We start from the raw sequence: 12,678 nt of genomic DNA, 5'->3' as shown, positions 1-12,678 counted from the left end.
TATGTTCATAGCTCATTGCTCCTTCATGTAATACCCATTTTGGATATTCAGCACATGGAATTATATTTCAAGCAATGAAGAATGCTCAGAAGAGATTCACTAAAACACTGTCAGATGAGAAACTTTACCTATGGGATAAATCGAAAAAAAAAGAGGTTTTAGAAGAAGGAAAAAAAAGAAACGATCAAGATCTTCAAACATTATGAAAGTTTGACGAGGTTGGCAACATCACTTCCAATATCTAGAGGGTGTTTTGGTAAAAGGAAGGGCATTACAATAGCACCTTCTATCCCCATGACTTGTATCAGCTAAAGGCAAGCAGGTACATGAGGAATGCTACCACCTGCAAGTTCCCCTCCAAACCACTCACCATCCTGACTTGGAACAGATATATCACCATTCCTTCACTGTCACTGGATCAAAATCCAGGGACTCCTTCCCCAGCAGCATTGCACGTTCCACAGTGCTTCATGAAAGCAACTCCACATCACAGTTTAGGGATGGGAATAAATGCTGGCCGGGCCAGCTACGCCCGAAAAACTAATGCGCTTGAAAATCATCACCGAAAGAGCAAAGTTATTGTTTACGGGGCAGGCTTATTAGAAGTGCAATGTCCTCAAAGCAACAATAGTTGAACCAGAATACATCATAGTTTTTTATTAAAGGGAAGTGAATCAATGTTCAAGAATGTAAAATGCTGTGGGAATAGGACGGGGGAATGGAACTAAATGGATCCCTCTTCCCGTTAACTCATAGTCAAGTGCTGAATGGCTTCCTTCTGCAGTCTAAAATTCTACACTCGACCCAGTAGAATCGGTGCTTTGTTGTGAAGTACTTTGAGTATCCTCGTCCTTGAGAAAATATTATTTGAACTCAACCTCATTAAAAATGAAACTCGACGCTGAGAGCAGGGGCTCCGCGGTCCGTGTTTTCTAAGGGCTGGCGTGACCCCCTTACCCAGCACCTCCCAAAATCGGTTGGCATTGACACAATAAGGAAATCCAGTTCCAAAAGACGACAACCCACCACCGAGGTTCTCGGAAAACATAAATTTGAGACACATCAAATATTTAAAAGGAGCTTTGATCATTGTGGACAGTTTATTTTCTTTAGTTTAAATGCAGTAACGCTGCTTTTCACCTAAATCTCCGTTAGACTAAATTAGATTCGATTAGATTTTCTACAGTGTGGAAACAGGCCCTTCGGCCCAACAAGTCCACACCGACCCTCCGAAGAGCAACCCACCCAGACCCATTCCCCTAAACTTACCCTGACTAATTGACATGATGCTTGCTCGGAAGACCATGGTTGTTTTTAAAATAGCCTCGCTGTTCGAAATCTCGAAATAACGCTTGATTTTGTGCTTCAACTTGTGTTACTGTAACAAGTTCACGTTTTTATGTGGCTTTATCTCTCCAAAAGCATAAAGATTACTTAACCCTTATTTTGGAAGACGATAAAGACGCGTTGGCTTTGGGGCATTCGGCCTGATTGTTTTTTTGGAACTTGGAAAGGTCTTTTAATCTCGTGTCTATCGACAGAAGCAAAACGAGGAAATGGGCGAGGTTAGGTGTGTTTTCATTTGAACTGGATTGCAGTTTGGAGCTTAAGGGTAGACACATGATATCAGTAAGTATATCAAATTCGAATTCGGTGCGGAGTGTGAGAGGTACACTTAGATTTCATAAACATTGCCTGGAGAAGTCGTCCTTTAAATTGGCTTCAAACCCGTTGAAGTGCGATGGAGAGGAGGACAAACTGAAAGTCACCTGTGCTAAGGCTGTAAATCTCTTGTTGCTAGGTCTTTTGGTCATGATTGATGGATTACCAGAGACCTGTCGAGATAGTCTTACTGAATTAAAGACGTGAATTATGATGAAAGGATTGCTCGATAGAAAAAAAAGTCCAGAAACGAAATCGAGGGTCGCTTTATACCAAGTTTCTATTCATTCCAACCCCCTTCCCTCCCATGGGATGGCCTAAAAAGTTGTCGTTTTCTGATAAGCAGTTTGCTGTCATTGTCTTGACATGTTCGAATTGGTATTAAATCCCTTTGTCCTTCAGTCAGTAATGAAGTCCAATATCTAATCTGGCCGTACTCAGCATTCATTACACCTCCTGACAATATTGCAAGTAATAGGATGAGGCAGAACTAAGCGCAGTACAAATAAACTGTCCCGGTATTTCAGACAGGCGTGAATCTTCCAGACAACACGTGTGAATATGTCAAAGGCCATTGCTGATGTATTGATGGGCTGTAAAATAATAAATGACCGTATCGGATACTCAATCTATGTATGTACAGTGTTTGATTCTCTCGCTTCGCCATTTATTTTATCTCATGCAAACAGTCTAGGAAGGTGTTGGAGGCAAACCGGGCGTTCAAACGCTGCCGCAGTTGAGTCCCATATATGATTGAGCTGTTGTGTTTTTCTGCCCGTTCCCTTACTTCCTTTTTTTCACGTTCCAAAGGTTAAAACGCAAGGCTGATTGTCCCCCCCCTCCCCACCTTTCTGTTTTCCAAGTTAGCTTCAAGAGCTCTGTGCTGTGAGATTCCCCCGACGGAGTCAGCCTTAATTGTTCACTCCTGCAGCAACAGCTACAGGTTCAGAGAAAGCGAGGACTCTCGGAAGGTGTAACATTCCTAAATCTGTCACTTAACTTCATCGACTATGACAATTTAATTCCAGGAAACACAGAAAGTAAAAGATTCGACATTTCCTTATATTTTCTTTGAAAACATCATAACGATCACACCCCCAACCTACTGTGGAAAGTGTCCACGGAAATAAAAAGCACACTGTTTTTTAGGATCAGGAAATCTGCCACTTGACCTTTAGTTTGTTCCTATGTTTTTTTTTCTGACATGTAAACGCCATAGTAAAGAGCAGCGTGTATTTAAGCGAGTGTTCGGGCATGTGGAGAAAGCGGCGATAGCGGCGAACGGATCAGTTACTGTGGTCACCTCTGCTTCACCAATACCTCTTCGTCGAAGCGCCGTCGAAGGCAAAAGTGAGGACTGCAGATGCTGGAAACCAGAGTTTAGATCAGAGTGGTGCTGGAAAAGCACAGGAGGTTAGGCAGCATCTGAGGAGCAGGAAAATCGACGTTTCGGGCAAAAGCCCTTCATCAGGAATGCCCGTGTCAGTCTGTGGAACGTTCGCTCTGACACTGTTTCGCTCTGAACGTTCGCTGTTTCTCTCTCCACAGGCGCGACCTGACTTACTGAATCTCCCGAACAGATTCCCCCTTGTACTTTTAACATTGCATAACCCACTCAGAATCTTTCTACGAATAAACATTTTTTCTCATCATGTGACATGTTAAAAATCACACAACACCAGGTTTATTTGGAAGCACTAGCTTCGAAAGCTAACCTGGTATTGTGTGATTTTTAACTTTGCACACCCCAGTCCAACATCGGCACTCCACATCATTTTAAATAATGTTGTTACTCATGTAACTCGCTCACAGGCACTCAGAACGGGGGATCTCATTGCTTCTTGATGCTAGTGTGATTATCATCATTCTCTCTTTTTGTTAACTTATACCCGCATTCATTCTTTTTAGTCATGGCAGAACAAAACCGGATTGTGCCATCGAGTTGCAAGCTCACTCACAGAGCAACGACAAGGGCCCGCACCTTGCCGTTCATTATTACTGAAGAAGGTTAAAGCTATGCAGCTAATAACAGGCAGACCCAGAATATTCCAAACACGTCTCCCAGTGTTACAAATACCACACACTGCTCTGCACACCCACTCAGACATCAATGGTGATCGCGCTGACCGTCACTTTGATTCATGAAGACAGAATTTAAATTTTAATAAGTTACTTCAGGATATATCATCTTTCAAATGCCAAATAACCTGCAAAAACAGCATTTTCTTTCAGTTCAGATTGCTGCATGTGCCCGTCCTTTTCGCAGTTGTGTATATTTAACCCGTTCGGTATTACATGGTTGCAACATAGAGTTTCAATCACATCAATTACGATTAAAATAACTGTCACAGCAGAGATTTTTTTCTTCTGAATATTGCCTCTAAGTTTGTGTTAGTTTATTAAGATCTTACTATAATAATTGCAGGTAGATCGGCAAATTGCAAAGTAATTCAATCCGGAAATTGGGACTTTTTTTTCTTCGTTCGGCAATCTTTTACTTCATATTAAAAAAAACCTTGGAAAAACGGGATTGGATTATTTCACGCTGGCCACATTATTTATCACTTCAACTCACACCCAAACTACAGTTGGCGTTAGAAAACTATTCAAAATTCGCGAAAGCAAAGAACAAGATTCTTTGCAATAAATACTTTGTGGAGAAAGTTCGCGTTGTACTCTCATATTACAAAATTCTTGCTGCTTAACCACAACAGCGAACATCCTTTTGACCAACACTGTCTCACCATGAACCAGCATCTGCCTTTTAACAGGCTCCCTGACGAATCAGAAACTACCAAAACCAGAGAAATAAATTTGTAAAATCAATATTCAATATGCTGGATCATTGGAGGTACCCTTTGTGTGGAAGGTTTTCTGAAAGATTTTGTATTCAAGGACTACATTGATTGTTGCCTTAATGAATTCGGCGGGAGTGAACTCGTGCGTAGATTCTCATACACTCATTCGTATCAATATAAACACAACCGTCCCCTCCAGGCATTTCACATAATGGATTACGAACGCACTTTAAAGTAGTTAGGCAAATTTATCACTCAGTTAAATTCTGTACAGGACTCAGTGTTGATAGGTCCGCGTCGGTGCAGAAAGGTATAATCCCAGATTTAGTGATAGTGTCTCTGTGTATTCGAAAGAGATTTACAATAAGAATTTATTGTATGCCGTTTTCTGCCTTGCAGGTTCATGCTGCACTTTCGATGACAGTGTTCCCATAAGGAATTCAGAGATGCCAATTTCCATCATCAACCAAAACAAAGAGCAGTAAAAATGAGACTTCATCTTAATGATCTGAATTTTGGGTTATAATTAACAGCTCTAAAAAGGGTTTCGGCTCATCATTTTAAAGCAATATTCTTTTTCGCGACTTAAAGGTACACAGGACAGCGAAAATATGTGATCATGTTTAACCTATACGTATGTGTGGTCAGTACAGGCATTGGACGCAGATCTTTATTTAAGGATTGGGTGGAGGGAGCGCGGAAGGGGAGCAGAAAGCAGGAAGGTAATGGTGACATTGCTGAATCTCTGTTGATATCTGCAGACAAGGATTCGAATCCCATCATAGCCAATGGAATCGAATTTAATATTGCGGTGGACTATATAAACAAACTTTCATTTAAAACTTAATTTTAAAAATGGTCTGATGGCGATGAATGTAATCATTATCCGGTTTACTAAACCCTTTAGAGAAGGAAATCTATCCTCCTTGCCTGGTCTGGCCTCCATGTGACTCTAGACACAGAGCAATGCGGTTGACTGTTTACTACCCATTGAACAACTAGAGATGAGCAATAAATACTGGTTTAGACAGGTGCGCACATCCCATAAGCGAATTAAAGAAGTCTGGTGGCTGGTGTGTTTGTGCTTCAAAACATATGTACATATTTGTCCCTGCCTTCACGTGTGTAATTTTATGTTGCTAGCATATACCAGCATTTTAAAAAATTCTTATATAAAAGGCAAACCGCTGTATTAATAATTTTAAACATCATTTTCATGACACCACGATGTCCTTCAAAGTGAAATAAAATAAATAATTAATGTTGAAATCCAATCCATGTTGTGATGTTGCAACTACATAACAGTTTCTCACTCACGCAATGAGCGGATCACCTATTTTTGCTGATGTTAACTCAGGGTTAGATATTGACTACAACCGCGGGGATAACGCCATGGGTGTCCCGGTGCCAACAGATGACACTTTGTTCAATGCATCCCCTCCGTAGCTGGAGGCATGTGTACATCCGTGGGCCCAACAGGCATCACTTGTCGCAATTCCTGCACATTAAAGCAGCAAGCTTTGCCCTATCGGGATTGTATCAAGGGTGCATTTGTATTGCAGTTTCGCGCTAATGCCAAGTATTTCCATTTTACTCTTCTGCTAATCTCGAATGCAAATCCAACGCAGTGTTAAACCTCATTTACCAAGCCCCCTGGGCACCATTAAATCTGCCTGGCCTAAACTTAAGTAGTTAATATTTACATTTTTAATAGTTGGGTAGGGCACTGGGCAAGATAAATATGATTCCCGTCATACAGAGGCCAAGAAATGTAAGCACTGTGTTAAACGAACGGTTTTAGACTGGTTCGACGTCCGAAAGTAGGAATAAATTACTGGAGATGCTGGAATCTGTACTGAAAACAACAAATACTGGAGATCACAGCGGGTCAGACAGCATCCACGGAGAGAGAGCAAGTGAATGTTTCGAGTTTAGATACTCTTCTTCATCAGAGCTGATGATCAATGTCTGAGAGTGTCTGCAGAACCAATGTGTCTTAGACATTCTGCTTTTGTAAAGCCGAATGACTGTATGGGCACATCACACGGAGTCTGCAGTTATACCACACTTGGTGGCAAATTCAAACAGAGAGGAGCCCAGTTAGCCCAGCTTTTCACTCCATTTAGTTTAAAGTGCAGCGGAAAAGCAAACGGCGGCTTGAACCCCAACAAGACCCCCACTTCCCGACTCAGATGAAGGCCACCTGCAATTCCTTTATATGAATTGGAGGTTGGCAGTATTACTGCTCTTTGAGTCCTCCCCGAAAAGTGGAATTAAACAACAAAATCAAATGTTTAGTCTAATGTGACCACATCCCTGTCAGCCTCCTCACCGGCCTGAGAGCTGTTAACTTTGATCGATGCCCACATGAACAGTCCCATGCAAAGGAAGGTTGAGACCTTCCATCTGATCGGGGCTTATGCATGGACAGGTGATTATTTGTCTATGTTGCGACCCATCAATCCATGCCAGACTTATGGGTGAGTGGGAACTTGTCAACTGCATTCTGAAAGCAGCTCAAACCCAACCCCGGAAAACCAGGGGCATTGAAGTGTCACATTGAAATAAGGAGCAACTGCATCCATACAACACACTAACTTCACGAAATAAAAACCAAAAGATCCGCGGATGCTGGAAATCAGAAACTGACGCAGAAATTGCTGGAGAAACTCAGCTGCTCTGGCAGCATCAGTGGAGAGAAATCAGAGTTAATGTTTCCAGTCCAGTGATCCTACCTCAGAACTGTAACCGAAACGTTAATTCTCATTTCTCCCAACAGGTGCTGCCAAACCTGCTGAGCGTCGCCAGAGATTTCTGATTAGGTACACTGACTTCACACCAGCTCCCTGGCACCATCATTGCAATGACACCGTGTTGTATTTTACCAGAGAGTGCAGGGCCATTGGCGAAGAACCCGCAAGCTGCCTGGAGTGAAAGTTGAGGGTGGTCCCACAGTCCCTGGCGTCTAACCCTAAAATTTATATTGGAGTGACTTCATAGACACCTCACTAGAGTAGGGATTCTGTTGATGCCATCTGTACTTTCAGGTTAAAACGGACGAAATGAACGTTTCAAAGACGCCAAGCAATTTTAAATGATTTCACTCGACACTGCAATGCAATGTATCCTGTCAAAATTGGCCTGGTCAGACCTGTTATAAATTCCAGTTACTAATTGAACAGAAGGAAACGAGCGAAGGATTGATTGGAGCAGATGCTCCGAGAAATCTCACAGAGGCCACTTTCTGTGCGGTTACAGCTCCTTTGGAAAAGGTGGTTTCACTTGACACTGATCGTCTCAGATTCCTCCCTGAGTGTACTGCCTGGTTTTAAATGAAATGATCTGATTAAAGTAGTGCTCGGTTGTGTTGTATTGTTTGCAACTTATATGTGGCCAATTATAAAAGCTAGCCTACCTCTATGCAAAGTATAGTTGATATAGCTGCTGTATTGATTTATAGGGTCCTTCCGCGGCGCCTTTCTGTCACAAAAAAGAGTGCATCAGAATGCAAATTGCAGCGGCACATTCGTCTCAAATAAACTGAGAATAGCTATCTTATAGATATTACATCTCTCTTTAGATTACAAAGCGGGTTAAATATCTACATGAAATCGATGTAACTGCCGCTCTCTTTTTATTTTGCAAAACTGTACGTTTTGTAGTGGTTTAACGAAGGTGTGTGAAGAATAGGCTCGGCGAACGAAACAGACTGCTGGGAATGGAGTGGAGGAAATGCCTTCTTAACAAAGGACTGCAGCAATAGCAGACCGCTGTCCTGACCGTACAGTTTTGTGGGTCGAAATACCGCTGGTTTAATCATTTAATAATCTACCTGTGAATCTAGCCACAGACCTAAGCAGAAGATCTTCGATGTTTAATGAAATAAGGAAGAACACGAATAGCCCTACAAAAGGCGGAAACGTGGTTTCTCTCTGAGATAATCAATCAAATGATCTGAGACGAAGATGAGCCAATTTTGGTCGGTGTTCATACCTTAGGAAAGATGCATTTGATCTGTCTTGTTTTTGCATTACACTTTGCAGTGCCTGCCATTATCTTTTCCAAGGTGCTATTTCACAATAAATGTTTGGCATTGTTGCTCCACATTTTAAGGGGAAAGGCTGTCAGACAGAAAGGGTACACCAGAAGGGACATTGTCGATTGTTAAAACCTATATAAAGAGGTATTGTTAGGAATGATGCACATAACGTCAAACCTAAACAAAATTATTTTACTTAATTCTTCTATCACGGAAACCTACATTAAATATGGGTTATTTTCAGGGTTAAATCGCAGTTATAGATTAGTAGATAGTTTAACATGGACTTGGAAACACTCTTTTAGTCATTACCTCCATGTTGCCCCCAAGTTCAACAATTACTGTCGACGACACGACTCTCTGAAATTTTTTTTCCCTTAAAAAAATATTTAATGGGATATGAGCGTCGGTGGCGAGGCCAGAGTTTGTTGCCCATCTCGAATTGCGCTTAAGTATGGGGAAATTGTGTGTGTAAAGGCGATCAGTTGAAACGCTGCACACGAAGTTACCCTGGCCGCGCCCAGCGGTTAGACTGCACCTCTCAGGAAAGGCGAGGGCAAGATTTAACGGAGTTCCAATACAACGCCGTTTTACATCTTAATTTAGCAGGAAACCCGATGGGATACATACAAAGTGCGGGTTATGCAAAATCATGTTATAAAACACATATAAATGTGTCACTATCTCATGTTAAACACGGCTTTACGGAACAGATATGCCGACAGAATTACGTCTAAATACACATCCAGCGCTTGTACATAAATATGCTTGAACGTCTGAGAACAATGCTGGCTTTTAATAATTGCTCAACATGCAACATATAACTCAGATTAAATAACTGCTTTTAGTAAGGTTGGGATTGTCTATAACGTTTTATCCGGCCTATAAAGATGTTTAATTCTTTTTAAATATCACGATGATTGTAAAATATACTCAGAATAATGATTCTTTCTGACACTGTGCTGGTGTGATGGAGGTCTCCCAATCTCTATTGTGTATCTGAAATGACGGCTGTGGTTTTACCTTTACTTGGTCCACTGCATCCTGTCATTTAGGAGCCTCTATTTCACACTGAGCAAAATCGGTCACATATATCACCGAGCGGGCCCTGTCAGTTTATTTAGTTATTCATCGAACATTAACCAGGATTTAATGAAAATTTTAGGGCGCAGGATTTTATTGCGATGTCAGTGTACACAATGACTCGGTAACAAATCAGCACCTGATCCTATTTGAGATTAGCCGTATCCGACCTCTGATTCCTATATATTGCAAAATGTTGAGTTTCTATATCATGATGTGGCGACTCTAACTGTAGAATTCCAAATGCATGGGAGACATACAGAGACAAACTTGATTCCATTTAAATCAGGGCATAATTCCAGGTTTTGCTCCCTTGTGCTTTGCAGAATATCACTTTTGTTTTAACGGAAGAATAGAACATGCTTTCTGATATGAAATATATCACCGGTATTTTCCATAGAGATATCATTCAATCTAGGGAAAGATATAAATAGAAACTAATATATGTATACAAGTATGTATACATATGTATATGTACTTATATATGTTACATATGTAGTTATACATATATAAGTTTCTATTTATATATTTCCCGAGACTGAACGATATTTCTTCAGAAAATACCGGTGACATATTTCACGTTGCTTAAATCGTAATTCTGAACGGTGTTCACAATCTCGCTGAGCTCGCTCCATTCTCCTCCGGTAAAGATTGCTATTTCGTTTTTGGTTAGTGCATGTTTCCCGCTGAAGGAAGTGCACCTGTATGGTGTGGTTGCTCAGAGACTGCGGTGCCTAACTCTGCAGGCCGAGAGCAAAGCATCTGTTCTGGGATGGTGTGGAGGTCGGCGATGCTCGCTCTTTCTGACCATCGTAAGGGCTTTCAAAAGGAATACTGAATCACGTGCATTCTTTTATACAAACATCTGAGCGGACTACACCAAGCGAACAAAGCAATTCACCTCCACAGCGCGTTTGCGTGACACGAGTAAGTGCTTAATTTGTATCTGTCCCAATACGTACTTCTATTAAAGTGCTGTAGGTGATTTCTGGAAGAAATTGAAATATTTATTTGGGGAGAAAATTTAAAATCTAAGCGGACGAAAATATGCAGGAACACACAGACGCAATTCGCCAATCATCAAGAATCCTTCAGGTTTCACTCTGCAGCCCCAAAATAAAATTGAAACCCGAATGAGCCCGAGATTGGAAGCCGAGATCTTCATGGATACGGAGACATCCTGGGAGTTGTCCATCTTTCTCTATTTCAGGCCCATTCACACACGACAATCACGCGGCTCTGTGCACAGCCCACGAATTGTTTGCAAGCTGAATTCTACGCAGCATTCACACACGCACATACAGACACACGAAGTGAGAGCGATCGCAAAAAATTAGATTTGGTTAGATAAGCACAATCATTAATGACACACTACGGTAGCCAGCATGTTAAGGGATGAGAATGGTGCAGAATATATTGAAAGACTGTTTCACTATGAAATTACACATGACATTATTCACGTGCCATCAGTACATACTGTGAACTTGGAAAATATTGGATGGATTACACAATCAGGATAAACTCAGGCAGAACCGCACAGTGTACAGAAAAAAATGAATTTTAAGTAGAAAATGATTCATAATCTATAACAATCGCAATACGGTAGTACTTCGATCTCTAGTATATAATTAGAAGAGGTCGATGTTTTTATATCCATATTTTTAAAATATTAATTCCTAGATTGTCCCTGACAGCTTTAATGTATCCTGAAACACGGCTGTAGTTTGAATGAGAACATGCTCAACTTCCGCTGAAAATTGAACTTTTGCAACAGTTAATTTTAAAACAAAATGAGTTCCTTTTTAACAGAAAGGCCGTGGTTTCAACGAGAAAAGTCACTTTAAAGCAGAATACACCGGCAAGCAAGGTGAGCAGGCAGACCCTTTGACAAACTGTTTGCTTTCGTGTTCTCTCAGCCATTACTTACCCTCGGGGAAGACAGCTCTCATCTTGAGGTAGCTGGTGGTCAGTCTGATGATTGAGGCTTTGTCCAGCTGGGAGGTGATGGCCGACGGTAGAGGCAGCAACTTAGCCAGCTCGTAAAATTCCCCATTTTCCTTTTCTCTTCTCGTCTTCGCGGCATTTTTGGACTTTTCCTTCATCTCGCCTATTTGACTGGACTGTTACTGACATAATAAATACACTTGCCCTGTCGCTCCGAAAACATCCGTCAGGGTCTCTTTTATTGTTGCTTTTTTAAAAAAATGTGTGTCTGAGAAAGTTTGTCTTCCTCTCTCTATGCGTTGGTTAAACAAAAAACACTTTAGACGTTTCAAAGTCTTTCTGTAAATAATGGTCTTTGAGACCTGCACACTTCTTCCTTCTGGGAGAGCTGGAGATTTCAATCTTGTCTGTTCTCGCTCTGAGACTCCGTTTCCGGGCTAATTCCCAGTGAAATTGTAGCGTTAACTTCCCACTCAGGTTGGGCGAGTGCTGACTGCCCCTTTCGTCCTGCCGTGAGTTCCTTTCACGGTGATTTCCCACCCCCCACCACCCCCCCCCCCCCCTCCCCTTCCCCTCCTGATTCAACCTGCCCTTAGCTCCGAGCGAATGCCTCGGGGGCAGATCGAGCGGGAGGGTGCCGCTGCCTGTCGGCTGATTCCGGGCGGCGGGGACGGAGGGTGAGTCGCCGGAGCCGTGGGGCCAGCTCCGACAATCCGACGCTGAACATGAGAGCACGGTAGGGGGAAGGCGGCAGCGCTCAGAGGGGAGCTCTGGGTCCGCTGAGCGAACTGGTCGAGATGAGATGCCAGACTGCGCCGCGCTGATCTCCGGTCACCATCCCCAATCGGCAGCTTCCTGCTGCGTAACAGGCGAAGGATGTTGCTGCTGGATTTGGGGGTGGGTGCTATCTGTGATCTGCTCTGTTCTCTGGCTGAATGAATAAATTGTCATCCGCGCTGACCCTGTCCTGTTGCTGAGCTTGTTGGATCTAGAGAGGAATCTTGCTCTTTCCCGGTTCCGTTGCCGACAGTCAGGATAGACAAACTCAGTCACCACCCTGGGAGATTCTCGTTGAGTTCCTATGACCTTATTTTCGCTTGGGATTCTCAGACCGTTCTTTCTGCTGACTCTCAGATCTCTCAGTTCTGGACT

At 42.3% G+C, this 12,678-nt stretch overlaps 1 protein-coding gene across 1 annotated transcript in view; it reads right to left on the bottom strand.

Annotated features, from left to right (window-relative positions):
- Window positions 1-12,051, bottom strand: part of LOC140486450 (single-minded homolog 2) — a 93,420-nt gene extending 81,369 nt beyond the window's left edge. Inside the window, exon 1 of the mRNA XM_072585630.1 lies at window positions 11,510-12,051. Coding sequence (XP_072441731.1) covers window positions 11,510-11,684 — 175 coding nt within the window. The 5' untranslated portion in view covers window positions 11,685-12,051. The remainder of the gene's footprint in view (window positions 1-11,509) is intronic.
- Window positions 12,052-12,678: the final 627 nt, after the last annotated feature.

The sequence above is a fragment of the Chiloscyllium punctatum genome, chromosome 15, assembly GCF_047496795.1.
Source record: "Chiloscyllium punctatum isolate Juve2018m chromosome 15, sChiPun1.3, whole genome shotgun sequence".
NCBI classification, from domain to species: domain Eukaryota; kingdom Metazoa; phylum Chordata; class Chondrichthyes; order Orectolobiformes; family Hemiscylliidae; genus Chiloscyllium; species Chiloscyllium punctatum.
This window is presented reverse-complemented; position numbering and strand designations above follow the sequence as displayed.